General features: G+C 37.9%; 1 protein-coding gene across 2 annotated transcripts in view; it reads right to left on the reverse strand.

The window, feature by feature from the left end:
• Positions 1–26849, reverse strand: part of slc8a3 (solute carrier family 8 member 3) — a 172942-nt gene extending 146093 nt beyond the window's left edge. The window contains exons 1-2 of one of the 2 annotated variants that reach the window (XM_055161122.1): positions 26052–26849; positions 11334–13200 (exon numbers count right to left, since the gene is read on the reverse strand). In XM_055161122.1, coding sequence (XP_055017097.1) covers positions 11334–13114 — 1781 coding nt within the window. In that variant the 5' untranslated portion in view covers positions 13115–13200; positions 26052–26849. Of the gene's footprint in view, positions 1–11333; positions 13201–26051 lie in introns of those variants that run through there. The other variant, XM_055161125.1, reaches the window with a different exon arrangement.
• Between the last annotated feature and the right edge of the window lie 372 nt (positions 26850–27221).

The raw sequence follows: 27221 nt of genomic DNA on the forward strand, positions 1-27221 counted from the left end.
CAGCGTGGCCATAATCACAAGCCAGAGAAGAAGACAGTTTCTCAGCTCTGAAATCCAGGTAACCGTCACTGTTTAAAGATATTTTATTCAAAGGTGTTATAGTGAGTAGTGGAGCCTGCAAAACAGACCGATAAAATGGCCGTGCGGGTTTTGGTTTAAAATCAATCAGGCCAGAGATGGAAATAGAAGTGTCCAAAGAGGTACTTGAGAGGATTGGGCAAGAATAATAAATATCACAGTATCTATTTCAGCCAACATGTTTTGAATTAAAGACATCTGCAGCCTGACACCTTGAAAGCCCTGCAGAATTCTGTGTTTTAATGGGCACCCATTTATAACATTTTCTATTGGGGCAGAAGTGGCAGAGAGTTTGCCCATTAACTAGAAGATTGGTGGTTTGATCCCAGATCCAACCTGTTGCTGTGTCTTAGAGGCTCTTTATATACATCCAGGTAAAGCTGCAATAAAACAAAAATAATGACAATTTCCCTGGCATTTACTGATGACCATTTTTGATTCTATTTTTTTTTTTGTTTCATTAAAAAAAAAAAAAAAAAAAAAAAAAACATTCCTAAACATAAACCATAACTTTTAATCACTGCCATTTAACACAATAAATACTCAGATTTCTTTCTCAAAACCACATGCTTCACTGACAGAGATCAGACTGATCAAACTGATTATTAGGCCTCCGTTTATACGACAATGGTCTGAACAGAAAACGCAAAAGTGGCGTCACGTCTTCACTTTTTATTCCGCATTTAGACAAGTGTTTTCAGGAGGAAATCAGCGTGCATATGGTGGCGCAACAGTGTGGAATTCAACTGGGTATACTTGTAGTTAAAGCAACAAGAGCATCTTTGGACATATTTTCATCAGCTACTCCTTCCACAAAGTTGTCCCACCATCGACTGGTTCTCCAAGGTCTTGTCCATATCTGTCTGGCTCGCCTGCGATGAACTGGTGTTTCCAGAATTTGACAGAGGTAATTGCAGATCCTTCTCTGTTCACTAATAGTATCTCTGCATATTCTGTACATTTGTTGGGACATTTGTTTCTGTGTACTGCATGTATGTGACATAAACGCGTATGCAAAGTGAGCAGATCTGACCAGAGTTTTGTGTCTTGGGCAGTGTAGACAGAAATGCTACGGTGGAGCGTATTCAACTTTTCCACTATGGAGGGTGGATTCAGATTTTTGTTTTTTAAGCCCCAAAAACACCATCACCAGCTAAACAAAAAACAATTCCAATAAAATATTTTATCGTTTTTACCCACAAGTGTTTTCATGTAAATTGGCCCAAAGACGATTAGAAATACCTGAATCTAAAATTTGATCACAATTTCACTAGATTGTTTTCTATCAATTATTATATTTCGTTTTGAACCTTAATAAGTTCATGATCCTCAAGAATCCTCTTGATTTGACTTCTTTTTGAAATCTCAATAAAGCTGGTCCTATGCCCCAATAAATATAAAGTAAAAGGTAGCTGTAAACTTCAAAACTACCACGACGTGAAATCACAAGGTGGAGATGTAGACAGACTAATGATAAAGGGTTACTCAAACATGTGTGAATGAAACAAAACACAAGTCCAGGTATGTTTTTAGGAGCCACAATCCAACATGTCTCAAAGCTCACAAGAGTCTAATGTAGGACCTTTAAGACCACGTACAAGGTTATACCATTCAGAAAAGTGATTAAAATTCCAGACGCTCACAAGAAGCTCACGTTACGTCCTCTTCCAATTTCCCAACATCACAACAGCTCCACCCTGCCAAGCCCGTCAAAACTTTTAGCCCAACTTTAAAATACAACACTCCATTTGATTTACACAGAGACTCCACACCGCCGGTCACATTGTGTTATAAATAAGCCTAATTGCACTGCCTTGTCTGGGAGCATGGGGGCGCTGTATTTATGAGCACTCAGACAAGGGCTTGACTTATGCAGTGTCTTCAGTTTGTGTACAGCGGTGTGAACGGCCGCACAAGTGAAATAGTTGCAGGAAGTTTGCCTGAGATAAGAGAGCAAGGGGAGCATGAATCTCACCAGTGTCCTCAGATGCTCCAGGCCCGAGGGGGGAGCAGCGCCGTGTCTCCATTACTAAAGCAATTTGATACCAGAGAAATGTGGGAGCAGATTGTGTATTGAAATATGTATTGCGTTTCTTTTATGTATTGCACTTTTTCTTCCCAGGGTCGCCGTCGCAAATAATCTCTCTGCTTTGACTCTAAACAGTTTAATACAAGAAGTCTCCTCTGCTTCCTCTCCACCGCAGCAGCGGAACTATAAGTCACCTCAGACTCTCCCTTAGTCTGTTTGCAAGCTCCAGTGTTTACAAACCCTTTAAAGCTGCACTGGGTAACTTTTCTGGAGGAGGGCCTACCATTTGCTTGTCTACATGGAGATGTTATTGCTTTGTCTGGGATGTTTCACAGTATGGGATTAAATCTAAAACCTAACATCAAGGAGATCAAATCAGGCCAAGTTACAGGTCAGATCTGTGGATCAGCAGCCTCACTCACAGTCTTGAAAGCATGTTTTTCTAGGTATTTAGGAGCAATAAAATGATTTAGCATAAATCTATCATGGGTATGACATAGCCATAAACAAGAAGGTAAAGGACCGCCAAACGAAAAGTTAGATAGTGCACCTTTAAAAAATTAAAACAGGTAAAAACATTTCTGACATAGAAAGAAGCCAGATTTTTAGGTTTTACTGGACAAATCCTCACAGAAAAGCTGAGTCCATTACAGTTTCTTACTTTGTTTACAAATATATTTTACATTTCACCATAAATTGCATTTCTTGTGAAGCTTAAATATAATTTTGAAGTTAGAAAACTTTTCTCCATCTTTCTTAACAGAGAAGCAAATCAGAGAAATACAAAATTGTTGTTTATTTTTTGTTATAATATCGTAAAACCATAAGCATTTGTATCTGTTTATCAGTTAATTAGTGAAAATATATAATGTCTTGCCTTCATTCCAGAATTGTGAACTGATAACACTGGATTTTAAAGGGTCTATAGACCCGGTAGAAGATGTTTTCCTTGTTCTTTCAAATCGCCAGTGCCAAAGTTTATCTGTTGTACAAAGTACTCATTGGACCTCACTCATTTGTCTGTGTCTGTTTAAGCCTCTCTGGGTTGCATTGTTAGAATAGATAGGGATTTCTTTGTGTGTTTTCTGCTTTGTCTAGAAATATACGACAAAATCTTGCTATTTAGATTGGCTTAAAAACTTACACACTTTATCAAAAATAGAGAGCATTCTTCATTTATCAGCAGACTACAAGAGTGTGCTCCACAGTTACCTTTAAGTTAATTATAGTTCAATGAATGCACAAAAGAGCTGTAAAAAGAAATTTTACTTAAAACTCTTTGAATTCTCTCTTTGAAAGATTCTACAGTAAGATTATCAGATTCTTTTGTATGTCGTTAAGGGACACACATAATTTTACAAAGTGATCTCAATATTTTGTAGAGCACATCACCCACACAAACATTGACACAAAAACACATTCCTTGCTCTGAGGCCTGAAATTGGGTCTGGTGGAGGGTCTGGTGGAAGGTCTGGTTGTGGTCTGGTTGAGGGTCTAGTTTAGGATCTGGTTGAGGGTCAGGTGGAGGCTCTTGTGGAGGCTCTGGTTTAGGGTCTGGTTGTTTGTCTGGTTGTGGTCTGGTGGAGGATCTGGTGGAGGGTCTGGGTAAGGGTACAGCTGTGGATCTGGTTGTGAGGAGGTAAGGTAACCCGCGGGGGTCTATTCCAGGACGAGGTCTGAAAGCTGAGGGTCAGCAGGAGCAGCAGGACATGTGTTGTGTCACTCACTGCTCCAGACCAGACACACTACACCTCAGATCCAGTGACACCTCTGACAAACAGGAGCAAATAAGGCCAAAACACAGACTTCACCTTATAGCATGTGATTATGAACCAGGATTAGTATGTCGATTATACAATATTTTAGAACGATCCAAAATGATAAGTGAAAGTCTCCACTGTAAGATCAATAAAACTCACTCAATAAAAGTTTTTGGTGGTCTGTCTCCACGGACACAAGAGGGATTTCTGTCAGTTCATGCGCCAGACCCCAAAATTTGACATATTGGTATCACTTAAGGTGGCAAGTGATTTTGAGAAGTTCCATATCTGCACTTTAGAGTTTGTTTTGATCAACATTTCTGAGTTTCAGCTGTATCATAGATATCAACATTTGAAGTGTACAAACCATGTGTTGAAAAATGCACTTTAGACACAAGACCATATATTAGTTTAGGCCATGTACCACCTATGATTTAATGATTTAATAATGATTGATTAATAATGATAATTTAAGCACAATGGTCAAGGTCTCTGATATGTAGAAAGGTAACCCCATTCACAGTAAATGCATTTTAGAAAGGTAAATTAAAGGTAAAGGTATAATTAAATAAAACAAAGATAAATTCATTTAATATCATACTGTGGAACATTTCCGACAAAGCAGAAACATTTCCATTGGAGATAGGCAGAGCCCACATCAGCAAAGTTCATCATTTATGGTAACAGGACCCATTGTGCTAGAGTATTGACTGAACCACAAAACCATCATATTATTTTTCCACTGCTCCCATCTCAATTAAACAAACAGGGTCTGCTGAAAACGTGTGTTATTTGAAATGCTGTATCACTCTTCTTTTGTTCTTATTGTGCAGCTTCATAAGAGGTGCTAATGACTTGATGCGGTTGTGTGCGTCCACCACACACCACACACACCACTCATTTGTTTGTTTGTAAATCTTGGGTCCATGGTAACTCGGGTCTGTCCCCGGAGATCAGTGCGTGAAGCCAGGGAGCCGGCAGCACCATTAGCCCCGCTACTCCAAGAGCTACAACACTACGCAGCCTTATTCTTTCTTTATTTATTTGTAAGAGACTGTGTACAAATTCATTAATCTTACAAAAGAAAAAGATTTTGTATCAGATTTAGCTGCTGCTACCTTTCATCTGCAGTTGCCAGGCAGGTGGACACACATTAAAAATACACAATTACATTATAAGATTAACTTAGTTCCTACTAATACAGCTTAAAGTGAGTATGACAGATTTTAAGTATTGTCATTTTAAATTACAGTTTTACACAAATCAAGAAGTAATTTGCAAAGAAAAGTTGAAAAATGTGTGAAAGGAGATGACATCACATTAGGGAGAATTCTATCCCAAAGTTATTCACATTTTACACATAAGTAACCATTTTTTTCTAATATTTTAAACATGATTTCAACTAAATAAAGGTGTTTCTTATATTTATATTTGTCAGATCATTTCTGTGTGTACATTAGAGGAGTTTAACTAGGTAAAAGTTATAGAATTCCCTAATGTCATGACACAATTTCCAACCAGAAAGTAAAATTTCAAACCTAAAACAAATCGTAAATATAATGATCTTAACTGCCAGTATTAACAAACCAATATTTTTTCAACAGTTTTAGTCAGTTATTGTTTTTGTTTACTTATTTTTTTACATTTACAGATCAAAACCATATACTCTCTTAAACCTAAAGGTAATTTTAATATAGTATATTTTAAGGCACTGACCCTATCTCACAATGATAAAGCTGTAGCACCCAGACCAAAACTTCGATCTTCTAGTTCATCGGTAAATGCTCTAACCAAGTAACAATGTCCTAATGTCTCAAAAACCCACAAATCAAAATAACAAATTTGTTAGTGTACAATTCATAAAATTTAACTTAATATTACCAGTGGGAAAATGTCTGCACCCCCACGATGAATTATGAATGTACAGTGAGGAGATGCAAATGAATTCTCAATTATTCCTTTATGACAAGCCCTTCGAGAGTTCCCCTGTCTTATAAGAAACACGACTCGCAATTAAGCTTTTACTATATACTCCTTTGACTATGGAAATATTATTCTAAATGTTGTATTCTTGTCTTGGGATGATTCTGTCACATCTCCTTTGTAGATCTCACAGACGCATGCAGAAAATAATTTATCACTTTGTTGAATACAATTATGGAAATTTCTGAAGATTTGTTGGGAGTTCTGTAGCAGCGTTTTCATACAAAAGACCTCTGAAGGCAAGAGAACGGGAAAAATTCCATATTTTAATATAAATCTATCATGCATGAGGTTTCCCCATTGAAGTGAATAATGGGCTGTATATGTATATAATCACAGTCCATTTGTTACAGTGGGGCCAGAGTGGATTTATCAGCCCTGACTGTTTTGCTTAATATTTATAATACGTCTTGCGCCTTGCAGTGGTTGTTTATTCAGTGTCAACTCGGTCGCACATAAGTCAAAATGGCTATTACTTAGACATTCACTCTGCAAATAGTGACTTTGGTTTGTATTTTTAATAAGAGTCATCATTGAAGTGACAACATTTATAAGAAAGGGGTAAAATGATTCTTGTATTTGTTCAGTTGTTTGCTTACATCATAAATATTATATCTACCAATCATGAAAGTGTCTGATTATACTTCTGTACTTCACTTCACTCAAACAGACAAACTAATGCAATTGACTGAAATGTGTATTATGTAAACAACAGCAAAGATGCTAGATCTGACCACAATATGTACACCCCACATGAACCAAAAGTATGAAAGTATTTAAAAGTAGTATGGTAAATGAGACCACTAAGCCACACTTGCATCTAGTGTTGTCAAATATCAGGTACTAATCCATAAACTAGTTATGGAAGCTACATACTAATTTGAGTAGTTATCGATAATACAGCACTATGGAATATACCTAGACAGGCTGGTGCCACCTAGTGCCTTCGCTCAATTTCATTTCTCTCCATAGACTAGGAATCAGAATACACTAGACGGTTTGCAAGAACCCCGGAAGTTGTAGACCGCGCATCGGCCAATCAGCAAAGAGCTGTGAAGCGCTTTGTGTTGCATTTTTGTATAAAAAGCACTCTATAAATAAAGTTTAATTGATTGATTGATTAAAGCCATGACGTCAAACTCAAGCGCCTGTCTGGGTCCCTTTTGTGGTACAGCACAACAGTAAACAAAGCAGCTGAGACGGATGAAGACGAAGACATACATTCTGTGTTGGCAACGATTCCTGAGATTGAGGATCTAAAGCCAGAACAAAGAGAATGTTTGGTGAATTTTATCAAGGGGAAAGACGTTATTGCCCTTCTTTGTATGGATTTTAGCCCCGTTAGTGGCACATTACATACATCATGACAATATAGCAGCGATGGTTAAATAAAAAAGCACCCGCCTACCATCAAGCATATGAATTCTTATGCTGCAAGGTCAGACGGTTTCCACAAAGTGAAACCGGCTGTTGAATCAGACCTGGATAGACCTGGATAGATACCTGGACAACTGAGAAATTAGATATAACACAGCATGGCAATATAAATGAAAGTACTATTATTACTCTTATACACTCTGAATTTGTCTAAATAAAGAGTGTTTTTTTTTTGTTTTTTTTTAGTATTGTAGTATTGGAATCGGTATTGAGTATCGAGTCTATTACTTAACATCAAAATCAACAGTACTGGCCTCTAATATAAGCCTAACCAAATGAGACATATTATTACAAGAAAAATATAGCCTCACGGATTCAGCCTAATAATTGGAAGGTTGTCTGATCCAGCTCCAACCCCCTACTTTTGTTGTGTCATAGGGCAAGGCACTTAAGTCATCTTGAATGGTGTGTATGTGTGTGTGTGTGTGTGTGTGTGTATGTGTGTGTGCGTGTGCGTGTGTGTGTGAGAGAGAGATTTGTGGTTATTAGTGCAGATTGGCAGTCATGTTTCAGCCAGTTTGCTCCAGGGCAGCTTTTTCTTCTTCTTTTTATTATCCTGCCATGTTTAAAAATGAGAAGGTTACGTCAGGGCATCTGGCTTAAATATGCCAAATCAATAAGCGAAACACAGCAGACTATGACCCCACTTACAACAGAATATGTCTGAATTTCTGCCCTTTCGAGTAGAAAAAGTGCCACAGTGCCTTGCTAAAATATTGAAAAATAGCGTATAGAACTCTACTACAAAAAGTGTCGCTGTCTGGGGCTGTCGAGATGTGAGAAAATTGGCCTGTCTCTATAATCTATTGCACTGGCACCCCGGCGTTCAATTGAAAACTTCAGATGTGATAATTATTTGATCACACGCCCCAAATCTTCTCTTAGATTTCAACATTTTTTTTATAAATTCACAGCTAGACACACACACACAGCTGTCTCTTTCTTTGTATCAACAGCTACACACTGCATCACAATGCCTAGATCAATAGAGCGGGATTCTTTCTCAACAACATCACAGCGGTATCTTAATAATAGTATTTTCTTCACATCTCTCCTCTCTTCTCCCCTCAGACGTGGCCCCGAAAGAGCTGTTCACATAAATCAAACCCATGTCCTGGAGAAAGAGAGGGCCCCAGGAGCATGCTGATCGGCCCCATACTCGTGCTCCTCTTTGGGTCTCTCTCCTGGATCGTCATGGCACCCAGGAGCCCACCACCTACAAGTATTACCCCTGCCCCAGTCACGCTACATGGTGATTGTAAACTACTATTATATGTGAAATCAACAAATCAATATTTTATTTATACTTTTGGTAACACTTTATAATAAGACTATACTGTTTATTAACCCTTAACTAATCATTTTGTAAAGTAAAGCAGTAGTAAAGTAAACTAGTAAAGCAGTAACTGTGCTTAAGTAAAATTTTAAGGAATCTGTACTTTACTTAAGTACATCTTAGAGTAGATACTTTTTACTTTTACTTAACTACATTCAACAGCAGGTATCTGTACTTTCTACTCCACCCCATTTTAGAGCTGGACTGAAAAGTAGAAGTAATTTAGCAAGAAAAGCAGGATTGTTTCTATTAAACAAAAATTCAGCACAAATCTGTATTAAAATGAATACTTTTACTTTTTCTCTTTAAGTACATTTTTAAACAGATTTTTTCATGTGATACTTCTACTTGATTATTTTTCTGCTCTGGTATCTGTACTTTTACTCAAATAGTAAAATTGAGTACCACAGAAAATTACCCATTAACAGGTTTTATTTGCAAAAACAGATGAGTGTTGTGATCTTAGGCTTACAGTTCACTCTGTATAGAAATGTTTTCAAAATCCAAAAGCATTTTACTGCAATCTAAATAATATTCCATCCCTCCCTGATAAAATCCACATTACTTTACATTACTGCCATTGATAATAACTGTAGAACTGCAATAAAAAGAGAATTACTTTTTTGCCAGTTTTTTAAAACAGGGATATGTGTTTTTGTAACTGAACTCTACAAGGGTTTAATAATAATAATTAACAACGAGAAGAAATGTGTTATTACTCATTTATAAAATATTTAAAAAATGTTTCATAAGAATTCATTTGTAGATATACCTTATTATAAAGTGTTAGCAATTTTTTTTCATACGTGCCAGTTTCTCATGTAAAGCTACTTTATATGCAAGAAAAAACAGTAGCACCTTATCATTATTGACCTCTCTAGGGTACTTTTTAATATAGAAATACAACACTGTGGACTTTATGAAGTGAAACGTGCAATGATTCATGAAATGATACCATAAACGAAAAACTGATTCTTTACAGTAGAGCCAAATGTTAAGGAACTATAAGCTATAGACGACATATTTAAATGTGAACAATGGTACTTAGCATTTGGGAGTAAATGCAGTTTAAAATGCAGTGGAAGCAACAGTAGTAGTAAGAGTAAGAAAGTATATTGTTGTAGTAATACTTGCATGAATGGTTTTCTAGTAACCTCAGCTTCTCAAATTTATTTTAATGTATTTAATTTATTTTACACTATTTACTTATATTACATTTGCTGGGTACTTGATCAAATTAATTAAAATAAAAATCCTCCTCAACCTTGCATCAATCTACAGAGATGAAACACAATTAAACAATTATGTTCTATCTCCAAAGACTTTAAAGGTACACTATGTAACTTTTCTTGTCTCTGATGTTAGTGCTTTGCCTGCAATCTTCCAAAATATGGCATTAAACTTAATCATTAAACATCTAACTTATTTCATCCCCATACAGACAAGCAGGTAAAGGTATTTTAGAGCAATAAAAACACCCATAATTGAATAAATAAACTGAATAAGTTATGCACTGTATCTTTAACTCATTTACCTATCTTATCCTTATTAGCAATGATCAGTCTTTTACTGTATGATAAAACATAACAGAACTTCAAAAAAAATACAATAAAATAAAATAAAAATTAAAGCTATTATGAAAACTACTAAACAAAAAGCATGGAGGATTAAAGGGAAACATTGGGGAGGATGACTTAAGAACTTTCAAACTTGAATGACAAATTCCCATAGCATGAGACGTGCTCTCTGAACTGCCACTAAAAGAAACAGATGAGAAGAAAACACTGTGACAAAGTCAGTGTGCACGCTCCGCCCTCTCACTGCTCAAACATAAAAAGGGTTGACTATACGGCAAGTTCAAACATCAGACGAAAGCTTTCCAAAGTGTGTTTAGGTTAAATGATGTCAAGTGGCAAAGAACTCTGAATCAAAGCAAATGTTATACAACGCACCAATGTCAAACACAGCTTTGAAGCTAAATTTATGTTTCTATATCGCTTAGCAACAGGTGTACCCCAGTCAAACGACAAATGCATAAATCTGTATGGTGCAAGAACAAAATGCATACATTTAAGTATCTAGGTTCTTGTGATCTTGATCTTGATAGGTGATCTTGGGTATTTCATTTATTATATCAAAACATATTGTGTAAAAATCTAATATTCCTGAACTGTTCTAACCATGGTTTAAACTAGAACAAGAGTTTTAAGAGCACCACAAGAAGCCTATTAACTAGTGGTAACAATTTCACATTTTTTATTACTTAAGATTATCTAAATAAATACTCCACTCTTGTTCAGTCATGTGAACAGTGGTCCACACATCACACATACTAAAAGCACAGAAGTATTGGTGCAGATGTTTAGTGAGTGTGAATCACAGACAGTATAAAAAAGTGGACTAAGGAAGTACAATATCACCAATAGCATTCAGCTCCAGTCAAAAGAAGCTCATGAACCTAGCAGTTATAGAGGCAAATTTGGAGCTGAGTTATTTATTTACAGACAAAATTGTGAAATAAAAACATCAGGATCATGTAGAGCAGGCTTCCGGGTTAATGGAAGTGCCCTCATGCTCAGTTCCTATTTGGAACGCGACTGCTAGCGGGTTAGCTATGTCCGTTTATGTATACAGTCTATGGCGTGAATGCAGTAAGGTTGCAAAAAGTCTATTTCAAAATCAGCCACAAACATAAGAAAAATGGTCCTACCAGGTTTCATCATTCTTGAACTCCAGCTCTCCATAGGTATCTTCAAAGTCCTCCCCTCCTCCTTTGGCCAGGCCCTCGATGGTGCGATAAGGCACGATGACTGTCCCCCTGGCACCGGATGTCCTGAGCACCTTCACCTCCATAATGCCAATGCTCTCACTTACATGCGCAGAGCCGCTCTCAAACGTAAAGATGCCCGAATGGTCATCATCAAGAATGGTAACTGTGGCTACAGTTGGGAACCCCAGCATCGCTTTGGGATATGGGAGACTATTGGCCGACAAGACTTCATCCTCAGTGTCAAGTACTCGTAGATTGCTCAAACGCACAAAGAAATGCTCATCTTCCTCGAAAATGTCATCATCAATAATACCAACGCTGATTTCTTTTATTATTTCACCTGGTTTGAACATCACTGTCCCTTCTGTGAACTCGTAGTCAGCTCCAGCATTTGCAGAGCCATCTTCTGTCTTGTAATCCACTAATATAGTTTTGTCAACATCCCCACCCTTTCTGGTAATTGTCAAGATGGCAGCACCACAGTTTTCAAAGCACTGATAAACAGCTGGTTCGAACGAGATTCTTGATACATACTCTTCTGGTTCGTCGACGTGGATCTCCTGGATACTTGAGCATTTTTTTGCTTGTTCTGCCACGTGTTTCTTTAGGATATTACCAGCACCAGTCATCATACGTGTGGCTTGGATTCGATAGAAGGCTCTGCTCTTTTGTTGGTGTGACAAGGCGTAGTAGTTCGCCATCTCAACCAGCTGATCCAACTCTTTCTCGGGATGTTTTTGCTTAAGGTCTTTCAGGATACGAATCATATCTCGTCTTGATTCGTCAACTTCTTTGCCTTCAATTAGACCGATGAGATTACAGGTTGCGCTTCCATCCATAAAGTGAGAATTGACCAACTTCCCATCCATTTCAATGCCTTTAGATCGTTCACTCTCTGTTTCAATGATGACTCCCCTATGCTTGTCAGTGCGGTATTTCTTATGCATGAACTTATAGAAAAGCAAGCGGCGGTCAGCGATCCAAGCAAGGACCACACAAATGGGAAAGAAGGCCAGAGTTAGGAGGCCTTCCCACACTTGGACTTCATTGGGAGTGATGACAGCTAAGATTATGTACAGCCAGATGTACGCGAAAACACTCCAAGCAGCAGTGATGAAGAAAACCCGGAGATGCTTGACTTTTCGGACCTCTCCTTGGGGAATAACTAAAACGCAAAGACCAATGATTACGAACATGTTGAAAGCAGCGCTGCCGACAATTGTGGATGGTCCTAGCGCTCCAGCTTCAAATTCATGCCCGCAAACTTCAATGATGGAGAGCAGGATCTCTGGAGCAGAGGAGCCTAAAGCCATAAGGGTCAGATTGGACACTGTCTCGTTCCAAACTCGAATGGTCGTTGTAGTCGTCTCTCCGTTGGGTCTTTTGATCACTATCTCTTTCTCTTGGGATGTGATTACTTCAATGGCGGCCATGAAGCGGTCGGCAATGATGGAGACTCCCAAGAACATGTAAATCATTGCAACAAAGTACACTATAACTCTTGCGATTTTGTCTCCCATGGAAGGGTCCTCTGGATACCATATGGGAAGGATGATGCCCTGATGGCACTTGGTGTTGTGCTCACATGTGCCATTCTTCAGGGGTGTCAGTGGACTCGGGGTGGTCTTGGCCTCTGCACACACAAAGGAGGAGGCCACAGACACCAGGCCTAAGCAGAGCCAGGCCAAGGACCCCCCACCTCCACGCCGTGATCCCTCCATGCACCCTCCTGCGTCTCACGGGCCCAAACCGCTCTGACAGTCCCCAACGGGATCCAGCACTGGGCTGTGAGGTCCTCCACCACCACCTGCAACACACAACACACAGACAACACATTGGTTATGCTGTTGTTCAATAGAGCTTATCATTATAGGAGGGCAATATTGACAAAAATGTATATCTTGATAAAAAAAAAAAAAAATATATATATATATATATATATATATATATATATATACACAATTATTATTATTATTATTATTATTATTATTATTATTATTATTATTATTATTATTATTATTATTATTATTATTATTATTATTATTGATAACAATCTTCAGATGTGATTTTAACCAAGCATCTGAAATGTGATAAAATGTGCCTTTAAATATTTTGGCTGAGGCTCAAGTCCAGCACAAAGATCACTTTATATAATTCTTTGGGAAATGACATTATTATTATTATTATTATTATTATATTACTGATATTCTAATTTTGCATAACTTCCAAACAAATGCAGCATTTTTCATTTTTTTAATATATTGCCCTTGCAGTGGTCCCAACTTTTTTTTGTCTCCTACCCATAAGAGTTTTATCTGTAGTTATAAATCTGTTTACAATAGGGATGTAACATTAACCAAAATATCATATCGTATCATCCAAGTTCTCACAATAATATCATGGACCATCACAATATATCAAATTACAAGTCTCTTTGATTAAACTAAGAGTTATGGTGCCGCAATAGCTAAAAAAAAAAAAAAAAAAAGACAGAGGGAACTACATGGATCATGATCCTTTGCTCCATTTCAGTGTTGACTACAAGAAGAAATAACAGTTCAAAGCACTTTTAAGTCTTATTTCTTTGGATTAAGTTTTCTCAAGGTATTTTGAGAAGAAAAAGTTGCATATTCACAGTTTTGCCTCCACAAAATATTGCAATAAATATCGTACAATGAGAGGTTTATACCGTGACAATATTGTATCATGAGACGTGGATATTGTTACACCCCGAGTTTAAAAGTATATGGTCAATGATATGTTCTTGTTTTTGTTATTTACAGCAAAATGAAAAAATTCTATGTATGTAAAAATGTAGTACTACCGTACTCAATTCTACCATTCTTTTCCTTAGCAAGTGCTCATGCCCTAATACCCCTGGTTAGGATACACTTATATTCCACGGAAATTTCAATACAGTGTGTGGATACAGATAAATTATGATTTGTTATTGATAAGCGAGAATGTAAGTGAACTGATGAAAATAAGTGTTTGTTAATGTTAAAGTCAACAGATCATTATGAAACCACAAAGTATTACCCTAAGTTATAGAGCAAGTATAAACTATAAGGCACCTCTGAACCAACCTATCCAAGAATCATTCACAAATTTGCATCCATGAGTTGCATATCATCCATAGGTGTAGACAAAGCAGGGAGGGCATGCTGTTTACCACTCTGCCAGTGTCCTCCAAACCCCTTTTAAGTATTCACTGACTATTTTTAGCTCTTCAATCTCCTTGTGATAAGACTGTAATATTGTACATTGTAATAGTTGTATAATGGATAGTCTTCTTGGTCATTAAACAGTGAATAAAACTCCTTTACTCCTTGGGAAAGTGTGCCTCTGACTTCACAAACACCATCACCCTGGGAGCTTTATGTTATCTTTGTGAAGCAGATCGGAAATTAACTCACACTCTATGAATAAGGTGTGAACATTAGATTAATACGAGCTCGGCCTGCGGGTTCACTTCTCATTCAGGAGTTTATTTTGCTTTCAGATGTGTGTCTAATAATGGGGATTTGAGGATGATTGTCTGAAATCTCTGGGGTAATAACACCAGCTCCAGCAGCAGCCTCAACATCACCACGGACATGAAGCCAAACCCTGCACTGTCCAAAATGTCGCACTGGCATGAAATCAAGAAACACAATGAACAATGTGGCAAATACACGGGACAGTGTCGGTGCTAATTATGTTATTCACACAAAAAAATTTGAATATTATGACAACTTTTTCATTCAATATTTCATGTTAATGTTTTTTTTAAAGATGAACTATGTAACTTTTTGTTTCTATGGAGATGTCGTTGTCATTAAACAGATATACCTTACATTTATTCAAGGATATGTAGGTGGTTTTATAGCTGAAAAATACCTAGACAAACAGACATTCTGACTGTAAGTGGGGTTGCCTCTCAACAGATCTGACCAGTAACTTGGTGTGGTTTGGTCTCCATGAAGACAGAAAGGTTTAATGAATACCATATTGTGAAATATTCCAGACAAAGAAATAACATTTCTATGAAGAGAGAAGAAGAAGAAAAGTCACACAATGCACATTTAAGTCAATAACTTTTATATCTTAATCATCTTTCGATAAGAACAAAATAATTAAATGGAAAGATGTGATGTAATATATTTATTTAATGTTATTATTTCATTGATTTGAGAACTGGTCATAAGTATACTGTAACATATTAATTTAACAAATGTTTAAATTAGTGAATTAAAATTGCTGGGCTCAATGGTGACAATCACTGCAGTTACATGCACACTCAAATCTGATTAAAATTGGAATTCTTTGAGTTTTAAGATCACTACAATGACATGCAAAAAGCAAAATCATCTAATTTCTTTCTGATCACGGTCCCTTAGAATCTCACATTAGACTCTGCAATTTTCCATTTAAATAATAAGGTAAAGGTCCAGAAATCTAATTATAATCAGAGTTTGGTATGCACGCGAACAAGGCCATTAAGGAGCACTGGCAAAAAATCATGATAAAAGTTTTTTATTGGGATTTTCATATGTCCTTCCAGGAATGAAACTGACTAATCGTGGTCAGCAAGAATTTAAATGATTGTATTATACTTTGGTCAGATATTAATTTTGTGCTGTGTGCGCTACACTGTGCAGCCCTATAGCGCGTATATCCTGTCTTCTTTGTATACAAGCCTAAACGCTCTTAAAGAGTCTACAAAAGCCATAGAGCAGCATTACAGTAACTACCAGCACAGTGCCCAGTCCATAAAAGCTCCTCTAAGCGTCTCCACTGTTTCTTATGAGATACGACCTGACACTGGCTCTGAAGCTAACAGCTGAACCCAGAGGCGACGGAACCATGAGAGGACTGGCTCCACAGAGGACAGCCATGTGGGCTCTGCAAATACATGAGACTGCATAGAGATTTATGGGGAAATACATCTTTTGTCCACATACAATGATTATCTCATATTAAGGGTCAAACGGGGCATTCTTACAGTGCCCAGACCAAAAGCAAGTCAGGACCATGCAGAATGTAGACTGGCTATATAGGAGATTTTAGCTGGATGGGCGTTCTGACATTGTGTCCTTGGACAAAATTGTTGGATTTAATAGTAGGACTCTTTATTTTGGACCTGCAGCTTGTTTTTTTTTTCCAGGATTAAAAGCTTAAAACAGTATCCCCGTAAACTCAAACTCACATTAAGCGAAAATAAAATATAACCATGATTCTGTTAGTGGGTTATCTTGGTCTTAGTTAGAATTACCTTCACTCTAGTTAAATCAAACTTACTGTATCTGAAGATGATATTGCTTTGCCTCACTCAGAGTGTAAGAATGAATATTTTGTAAGATAATAAAACCATCTAAATAGTTAAAAGATTTAAATAATTGCAAGACAAAAGTTTGTGGAACATTCCAGGAGGAAGCCCAACCCGAAAAGTTACAGTCATTATTTTTTAAAGTTTTCTAAATGTGGACTTGTTTGCTGATCGGGCTGTTGTGAGTGTTCTTTATTCACTTTTTCTCCTGATGGGTCACGCTGTATTCCCCACTGCTGCATGTTTTCCTCCATCCTAAAAGTGCTTTCTCGTGTTCTGACCTGATTAAAGATGGCTCTACTCTCTCCCATGATCAACACTTTATACCACTCTAGATAAAAGCCCCAACTTTAAGCATGTTACTACTAAGAAATTGATTTATTTTACCTAAAGAAAGGCAGAGAAAATATTGACATTCTCTTCCACTTTGTCAATAATTATCCATACACTTTCACATTTGCACATTTTCACATTTAAAAGTGCATCATGTAACTTTTCTGGAGGAGGGACCATCAAATGTTTTCTTCACAGAGAAATTACTGGTTTGCCTGAAGTGTTTCACAGTAAGGCATTAAACCTTTATATCATCATAGGGATCAAACCAGGCCAAGTTACTGGTCAGATTTGTGGAGAGGCACAGTCAGAATACCTGTTTTTCAAGGTATTTTTGAGTAATAAAGCAACCTGTAATTGAAAAAATGCAAGGCAGATCTGTTTAAAGTCACATTGTGGAACATTTGAAGCAGAGCAATGATTATAGATACAAAATGGTGACAGAGCCTCAACCGAAAAGTTACATAGTACACTTTAAGTGTGTATTAATTACACAATATTGAGTGTACATCTAATTTTTGAAGATATGTATGTCTATGTATTTTTTTTATTTATTTTATTTTTTTTTATTATTATTGAATAAATGCAATATTGATAAGTTTAATGCCATACTGTGGATCATTCCAGGAAAAGGAAAACAGCTCCATGACAGGCAGGTGGTGGAACCCCTTTCAGAAAAGTTACATACTGCGCCTTTAAGACAAATATTGGGTCCATTGAACAAATCTATTCAAGTCAAACACTGTCACTAGAGGCAGCGCTGAGTCAACACTGGAGCTAATGCAGAGACAGCTGGCCAGATTTCAGGAATTAAAGCACTTATAATTACAAAGAAAGGTGTGTATTTAAGCCTGATTAGATTTCTCAGAGTGATGGCGGTATTTGAGGAGGACACTGATATGTTGTAGAGAAAAGTGGTTGACAGAAGTGGGAGAGGAACTTGAATTTAGCCAAATCAGCAGCTCTGGATATGGAGCAGAGCCAGTACTGGATCTGGAGAAGAAACCCCATGCACGACAGGCACATACCTGAGTGACAGCACCTAATGGGAGGAGAGGTGAGCTATGGCACTTACATAAGAACTTTCAAACAGAGATAGTGAGAGTAGACCTAATACTTGGCTGTATACTGTTTATCAATTTTATTCAATAAGAAGTTTAAATTGTGACGTTCACTTATTTTAATGCATATGTGCCTAACCTGCATCATTCATCGCTTTATTCATAGCTTCCTGTTTCTAAATGATATTTTGAGGACTTACCCATTCAAAAGCAATGGCTGAAGATTTTCATCATTCCAAAATCCATGTTGAAAACCCACTTGAGTTTCAACAAAAAGGTAAGATTGATTAACTGTTGGCTAATGCTGGCTAACTTGCGACTGTAATTGCTTGTGTGTGAAACTTGTTTAAGAGCACAAATCAGCTCACATGTTGTAGTTCCAAACAAGTCAGTTCTTTCTGATCAGATTAAACTCAGATTTAATCTCAAATCTAACTTGAGTAACAGAGCTTCTGACAGAGTAGTGCTTTTTTTCTTATTAATCATTGCATTTATGTAGCACCTAGCCTGATTTATCGGCCAGTTTCACTTTGTGGAAACTGTCTGACCTCACAGCATTAGGATTCGTTCGCTCGATGATAGGCGGATACTTTTTTTATTTAACTGATTGCTGCGATTTGGTTGTGACATAGGTAATGCTCCAAATCCCATAGGAAGAAGGGCAATAATGTGTTTCCCCTTGATAAAATTCACCAAACATTCTCTTTGTTCTGGCTTTAAATCCTTGATCTCGGGACTCATTGCCAACACAGAATGTATGGCTTTGTCTATATCCATCTTTGTTTACTGTTGTGCTGTACCACATGGCTCTTCACTGATTGGCTGGTGCATGTTCTACAACTTCTGGGGTTCTTCCAAGCTACCCAGCCCCAGTTGCCCACCATCTGCCCTTCTGACCATTGCCATCACTCACGCACACTCCACTTTCTTATTAGGCAATGTGGATGAAGTGTCTTGCCTAAGGACACAACGACATTTTTTGTACTGCTGCCCCACTGTGGCACCTGGTATTCCCATCAGTCTCCCATCCGAGTAAGACCCAGGCTCGTCCCTGCTTAGCTTCCGAGATCTAACAAGATCTGACTTTGACGCACTGGTATGGCCACTTTCAATGAGTTTGCCCAGGAATGTTGATGACATCAGCTGTATCAGTAATCGATGACTGCATTCAACACTTTGAAACTACTATTCTGTGTACTCTTAAAAAAAAATTGCACTGGTCGATGGCCAGGTCCAGCGGAAACTCGCTTTGTCTCTTAATATAAAGCCTGACTGATGTCTATAGAATTATCTCCATTCTGCAAAAGGGCACAGCACTGAGTAAGAGGTTATAAAGGACAGTGAATTTAGAGATTGTTCATTTCAGTGTTTTAGTGTAGAGCTGGTGCTGACCTGCTCCTGCTTCTTTCTGTCACTTTAAAAGAGAGGAACTGCAGAGTGGCACAAAAGCACAGTGTAGCATCTAAATCTGAGCTCTGACTCTGGGCCAATGACACTATATAAAAGTATAGAAGGTAGATCTATAGTGAGCACTGTCATATTCTTCTAAATGCTCTGCAACTATTTATTACTCTCTTAAAAGTGAGATTTTGATTATAGATGTTGGCTGCTTGATTATTCAATTTGATTACATATGTCTATTTTATTTTATTTTTACTTGTACATATAAATTTGTATATCATTATGCCTTATTTGACACCCGTCTCTTGCAATTTTTGGTACTTATTTAGATTATATTATTACCATTTAGATTTTGTGGCTCAGTAAAGTGTCAAAGTCTAATAATGAATATTTATTGTAACTGAAATCACAATTAATTGATTTCTTGTGCTGTCAAAATGTATCTATTAAGTGATTTTCGTCCAGGTTTTGTGGGGCATAACAAGCGCCCATATAATACTAGCATTGCATAATAATAAATTCTGAAGTGTGAAATATTTCTGAAGCATATATAGATGATAAATGATAATACTGAAACCAATAAAGTAGAATTATCCCCAAAAAGTATTTTTAGTGTACAATATTGTTAAAAATATGAGCCGCAATAAATAAATAACAGAATACAATACTGACTAAGTAGTTAGCCTGAACAGGAAAATTCTCAAAAATATTCACATTAATACAAAATATTGACCCCAAAATTCAAATTACATATTGTCTATATACAGAAAAAATAAAAATCTTGAATCTTTCGCAGTGTTCGTAACTCCTTTAGCACTCACTTTTCTTAATTTCACTCTTCGTTGCTATGGCGTCAGTGACAAAGCAAGATTAGCATTGCAAAGTGCTATCATGGGACGCTAATTAGCAAGAAAATAGCCCTGTATAATTGCTCATTTAGGACCCTCTTAGCTTTAGCAGAGGTACTAGCATAGCAACGCCACTGTCCACTCCCCATCTCCGCACGGCAACCAGCGCAATTTGTGCCGGGAAAGAAAATCAATATTCTCATGGGACGGTACACCTGAGCAGGCTGTCAGGGCCTTAATGCATTTATTTTAATGAGATTTACATGATGGGTCCCGAGGATTGTGTCCGTTTAAAGATTTTACAGTGAAACGCTCAATCTAGCTGTCAATCAGATCATCTATCAATCATCCGCTGAACCAATTATGGCCCATCGCTTTGACTGAAACTGGGAGAGCTCTTAAAAATGACATCGCCATCTCCACCTCCAGCTGTGATTAATGCTCTGTAACTCTGGAGTGAGGAGAGACAGTCAGTAATGGTCAAGTGGAACTACAGGGTTAGGCCTGTTATAGTCCTGCACAGCGCACTAGAGATGCTGGATTGCACTAAATCACCAATATGGACCATTTAAGGGGAGTTCCATGTACTTCTGTTGGTTTGATGTAAGACTGGCTGATATGGAGATAAAACTCGAACTGTCATCTTATTTCTGTGATGATCTGCTGTTTTAGTTTGGTCTGTCACGATGACAAATTTCATGATACATCTCTACAGAGAACTATTGTGATAATATTGAAACTACTTTATGATCCAAAAAGTAATAAAGCTAGATAAACTAGGGGTGTAACGATATCCAAGTCCCACGATACGATATCGTCACAGTATGAACCTCACGGTACAATATTTATTGCAATATCGTGGGAAAGCTCATGATATAGTGGGGAGGCTCATGATGTAACAATGTCCAAATCTTTTTTCATTTTTCATCTTATGGTAGGATATATATTGCAATATTTTGTGGAGGCTAACAAAACTGTGAATATGCTACTTTTTCCTTTTAAAATGCCTTGACAAGACTTAATCCAAAGAACTAAGGCTTAAAAGTGCTTAGAACTCTTATTTCTATTATCTATTATAGTCTATGTAGCCCCCCCTGTCTTTTTTTTAGCTATTGCTGCACCATAACTCTTAATTTAAGCAAAGAGACTTGTAATTTGATATATTGTGATGGTCCATGATATTATTGTGAGAACTTTAACAATACAATATCACGATATTTTGGTTATTGTTACATCCCGACAATAAACCATTTTTAAATAGATAGTATCATTAAAAGGCCTGAGCTGCAACAAATAAATAACAGAATGAACCAATAATTAGCCATAGAAATTACTTATTCAACTTTCTACAGCTTAGATCTTACCTTATTAAAACAAATATAACAAAAATCTCCCAACATTTGCAAAGAAATTGTACACACACAAAATCTATATCTAGATTCAGTCACCTCGAAGCATCAAGACATTTTTTTTAATGTAAATTTTACATAACCCCAAACAAAACCCTGCCACACCCCACACATCTATCCACACTACACACACAAAAAAAACACTGAGAAAGCAAACATCAGTCCAAACCCAATTTCATCAATGATATGCTTTTTAATCGAGAGGTTCACAGCCAGTCTTCTGTGTGAGTAAAAGCACGGGGTTTGAAACAGTGTTCAGACATCAGGAAAGAATTTTAACAAGACAAAGAAAAGTCGTAATTGATGAATATGAGAAAAAAATATATACATTTTTTATATTCCCAAACCTAAGATCTGGCATCCCAAAGTGAGGAGTTCATTTTACTGTCTAACGGGATTGTTGGCTGGAAAACCAAAATACAAAATGTCAACAGAAATAATTTTTACAGCATAAGATATATAGGAAAATTTACATAATTGTCCATTCAGTATTTAATTTCAATATGTTTATCTCCTTCAATCTGCTGATAAACATGGTTATGAAATATTTGAGAAAAATAAAAATAAAAATAAAAATAATTTAGGTTGCACTGCATAACTTTTCTGCTGGAGGGTCCGTCAAATGCTTTTCTCCATGGCGATGTTATTGCTTTGTCTAGAATATTTCACAGTATGGCATTAAACCTTTGGAGACCAAACCAGACCACCAGACCAAGTTACAGGTCAGATCTGTGGAGAGGCAACTCTATTCACAGTCAGAATACCTGTTTTTGTAGGTATTTTTGAGCTATAAAACGATCCGTAATGGAAGACAAGGCTGTTTAATGTCATACTGTGGAACATTCCAGGTACAGCAATGGCATCTCCATAGAAACAGGTGGAAGCAGGTGATGGACACCCAACCAAAATGTTACACAGTGCACCTTTAAGTATGATTATAATTTTGGCACTTGAAAAAAAAAAAAAAAAAAAAAAACAGCGTCCATTTCTCCACTCTCTTCTCAGAGTTTAAACTGTGACAAAGGGGCAGATGTGTGTTAATCTTACAGAATTGTTTTGCTTTGTTTAACTGCTGCTTTAAAGGGTTGTGCTGAACAACTCTGTGGCAGATTTGAAAAACAATAGATTTATTAACACCCCATAAATAAACCCAGGTGTCAGCAACACACCAGGAAACAAGTGTGGTTCCAGCTCACCAACCAATGACATTAACAACAGGAAATCACAACCACTTTCACTTTTACACTTAATGTGATAAAGTTATAAAGATCCACTTAGTCCCACAACTTTGCTCTTCAAGGTGCACTGTCAAGGTTTTCTGGTGTTAGGTCTTTCTCTAAGTAATTGCTTTCTTCAGAAAACCAAAATCAATCTGCGTTGCATTTACTCAGTTTCAGGTATTGCTTTTTTTTTTTTATCTTTAAAAAACATGTATAACTGAAACATGTAAGCAGACTTGCCTCTCCACAGATCTGACCTTTAACTTGGCCTATTGGCATACATCACCCGTAGACCCGTCATTTAAATATCTATGGCATCACCTGTCTTTCTCTGTGGAGATACATGGCTTTAAAGGTAGGGTGTGGAAAGCAATCTTCTTAGAGAAAAGTTACACAGTGCACCTTTAACTCAACTTGACTCAACATTTGGTTTAGCTTGTTCCTAACTGAAAACATATTTTTATCAAGTTTTGTTTTCTGTTCATAATCTATTTAAAGGTGCATTATGTATCTTTTCTGGTGGAGGGTAAGCAACCTTTTTTGTCTTTAGGGAAATGTTATAGTTTTGCTTGATATGTTCCACAGTATGGCATTAAAAGTCTAGACTTTGTTTCATTAAATGATTTTATAGTTCAGAAACACCTTTAAGAACTTGCATTCTTGTATGAGCGAGCCCGCCTCTCCACCGAACTGATCTATACCTTTGCCTGCTTGTCTCCATGGAGATAGACAAGTTTAATGTCATACTGTAAAACATCCCAGGCTGAACAGTTAAGTACAAGTTACACAGTGCACCTTTGGTTTAAATATTTTTTCTTATAGTATATATAAATCATTAATTGTACCAAACATTTTCTGAGGATTTGCTTAATAAAACCAAGCACAAACTTGACGAGTATCATGTTTATCCAGGTGAAATTTTAGGCGTTCAAAAACGTACAGCAAAAGTTGTTCACCTTTTCCACAACTCCTGTTACCATGGCAACAGTCTCTGCATCACCTGAAACCAAGAGCCCTCAGCAAAAAATAGAGAGGAGTTTGTTTAAAAATGAGGAACTGTGTGTGAGAAAAATAAATCAGGAAGGAAATGATGGTGAAGCTTTTGTCTGGCTGACCACTTCTCTATGACATAAATATTGGGCTCGCTGTCTGGAGAAAGTAGCTATTGTGTAATTAATCAATGGGGCATTTCGTGACGAAGCTAGTGGTATTTTAAGTGTTTTGTAAAATAAAGAGAACTGAGAAGGGAACTGACCTCCACTGTAGATAATTGGAGACACTTTGAAGAAATAAGACGTCAAACATGAATCATAGAAAATACATATTGGTAATATAAAAGATTAAGAAGAGCAATTAAGATGGGCCTACATTTACTGATTCTTTTAGTTTGTTTGCATCACAGAAAAGTGTAAAGAACTGTGTAATTAAAGAGGTTTAAAGGGCCCATATTATGCTCTTTTCTGATCTATGTTATAACTTTTCTCAACAGAAACTACCTGGAGTTGTGTTTTATTTCATTCAAACATGTTTAACACAAGCCTTGCATATTCAGGCTGAGTTCTTCTCTCAAACAGAAAACACTCTGTTCCAATCGGTGATGTCATGTGGTAATACAGGAAGAGATCCACTATGTTTTTAAACTCCTTAGCCTTTCACTAGATTCATTTGGATAATTTCAGTAACGGAATTGTTAATATCTACTGAACTAAAAGCAAAAGGTGGTGTTAACCTTAACACGACCACCTCATGACATCACAAGGTAAAACAGAGCATTTGGAGATATAGACAAATTAATAATAAACAAAGCACAACTCCAAGTATGTTTGATGAGGAAACAATATTATAACATGGCTTAAAGCTCACAAGAGTCAATTTTGCACAATATTTGCACAACTTTAATGTCTTGACAATTTGAAAGCCTTGTTAATTTATCTCAGAGTTGACTCTACAGACAAATCCTATAGGCCCATGAACTTCATCCAATTTAAAGTATAAGTATATAGAGTATATAGAGTCTACTACTGTGTCAGTATTGACAAACTTAGTAGACGGTCTTGTCTTGAATGCCTGTAGATTGCATGAAGAAGAGCATCTGGCTTAAAGTATCCTATAGCCGAATGAAGAAATGCAGTAACCAATCAAAACAGTCTCAAGTTGTGCCTTGGATGTTATGAACTGCGCATCACTTTCTAAATAAATCTGGTGTGTATGATGCAAATGATTGTTGATTTGTGTTTAGAAATTGCACCGTTAGGGCCTGAAGTATTCAAATCAAGACTGTAGTATTAAATTTACATAAAGATATTCATATATTTCTTATGTAAATGTAAATTCTTTATGGATTACACTGATTAGACCAATCCCATTACACCCATTCACTCTATAGATTTCTGCATTTCCATATTATGTGGAGGCTTGGTGACTGGGGTGCAGGCTGCTCACGGGTCTCCTCTTTCCTACCCCCTATTTTGGGAAGGGGGGTCCGGTTTAAAGAGGGCATTTGAGCTGGGCGTAAACATGCGCTCAGCACTGCGCGAGCTTCAGCTGTTCCAGATTAATCATCGGACAACAGCCCAGTAGTTTCTCCAGTCAGTGCCGCCTGTCAGTGAACTGAACGGGGGGGAATCCCTCTTGGTGCTAAGATACCCCCTCTACAACTTATCCAAGCTATAGGCCCTCGCGTCTTAACACATGTAAAATTACCATGACACTTTAGGAAATAACATTTTACGGCATGGCAACAGTGGGATCAAAGCGCCGTAATATTGCCTTATATCAATGATTCGCGTTGCTTTATGGGCTGTGGGCTAATAATGATTAAAACTGTCTCCACGGTGGCAATTATTGTAACGACACACCCATTTAGACGCTATCACGAATCCATTTGAGCCAATAGATCGGGGAAATGGGAAAAGGGACAGTGGACGGAGCAGATTGCGAGGCTGCACGAGCTGACATCACCTCGTCTCATCACTCATATCACGCCAAGCCAACATGTGCGTCAACAACACTGTCATTAGACTAAAATCATAAGAACGTGTGAAGGTATGCAGGTTGGTTACGCTGACATAAACCTACCTGGATTTGTGTTGGAGCTGTGTGGGGACGCTGCGAAAGACTCCTATCCACCTCGCGTGTTTAATTACGCCTCACTTTGCACTGTGGCGTGTAACGGAGAGTCAAACCAACAAGAAAATATCCACAGCTGGGTAGTCTTCATGCACTCTAGAGTCCAGTTCAGTGATAAAGCTACGGAAGATTGGGTTAAACTGGTCCAAAAGGCGCTCTCTCTCTCCTCGCTTCCTCTCCTCTCCTCGGCTGTAGCCCCTCTCTCCGCTGTCCTCGCTCCTCTCCTCCTCGGACGCAGGGACTGACCCGGTCGCAGAGCTGTCAATGACGAAGAAGGGGGGCAGAGGGAGACGGGAGGAGGCGCGCGGGGGGTCAGTATTTTAAGGTTGGAGATAGCCGCTCCTCGTCTCTCCCTCGTGCGAGCAGCAGCCGTGAATCAGCGCTCCTGCCTCTCCTCCACCGCCTCCTTCTCCTTCTGTGCCTTTTCTCCGCTGCGCAGCAAATCTACAGTAGCCTATATTGAGCGTGGAGATAAATGCCTTGTCTTCTACACATCCATAATATTAAATCTGATCTCTGCTAAATAGGGCTTTCCTGATTGGTCTAGAGGCGCACGCTGCCTGTCGCCGAAGGACTTTGAGTTATTATTATTCCTCCGTGGCTCATTATCGCGCGTTACAAGGCCGGTCTTCGCTCCGTATCCAAGGTGTGAAACGGTTGCGCCCTATGCCATACATACACACACAGCGTCCCTCCTCCAACGCGTGCCCCCAGGTTGGATAAAAGTCACATAGAGACAGATAGAGACATGCGCATCATCCCTGAAACCACACACACACGCACGCACGAGGCCACGGTTATGGGCGCGCTCCTCTACGTCATCATCAGCTGACAGGAGAAGAAGGGAAGGAAAGCTGCGCCACGCGAACAGTGGATATGAGGCAGCCACGGACCACAGCGCTCCAGGTTCCGCTGAGAGAGGGAGGGAGGGATGGAGGGATGGGAGGAAGGGAGCTCCGCTAAACGCCGTGTATGTGTGGATCATTGGACAGATGGTGCTAATAGTACGAGTCGTAAATAAAAGTGAGAAGATCAGACACCGGCTCCTTAAAAGCGTTGTGAGGTTTGTTTGCACAGCTCGTACTGTAATGTTCTCAGATTAATCATGATTTTTACAAA

This window comes from Boleophthalmus pectinirostris, unplaced genomic scaffold (assembly GCF_026225935.1).
Source record: "Boleophthalmus pectinirostris isolate CB_2022bp ecotype Guang Dong unplaced genomic scaffold, ASM2622593v1 HiC_scaffold_10, whole genome shotgun sequence".
Taxonomy (NCBI): domain Eukaryota; kingdom Metazoa; phylum Chordata; class Actinopteri; order Gobiiformes; family Gobiidae; genus Boleophthalmus; species Boleophthalmus pectinirostris.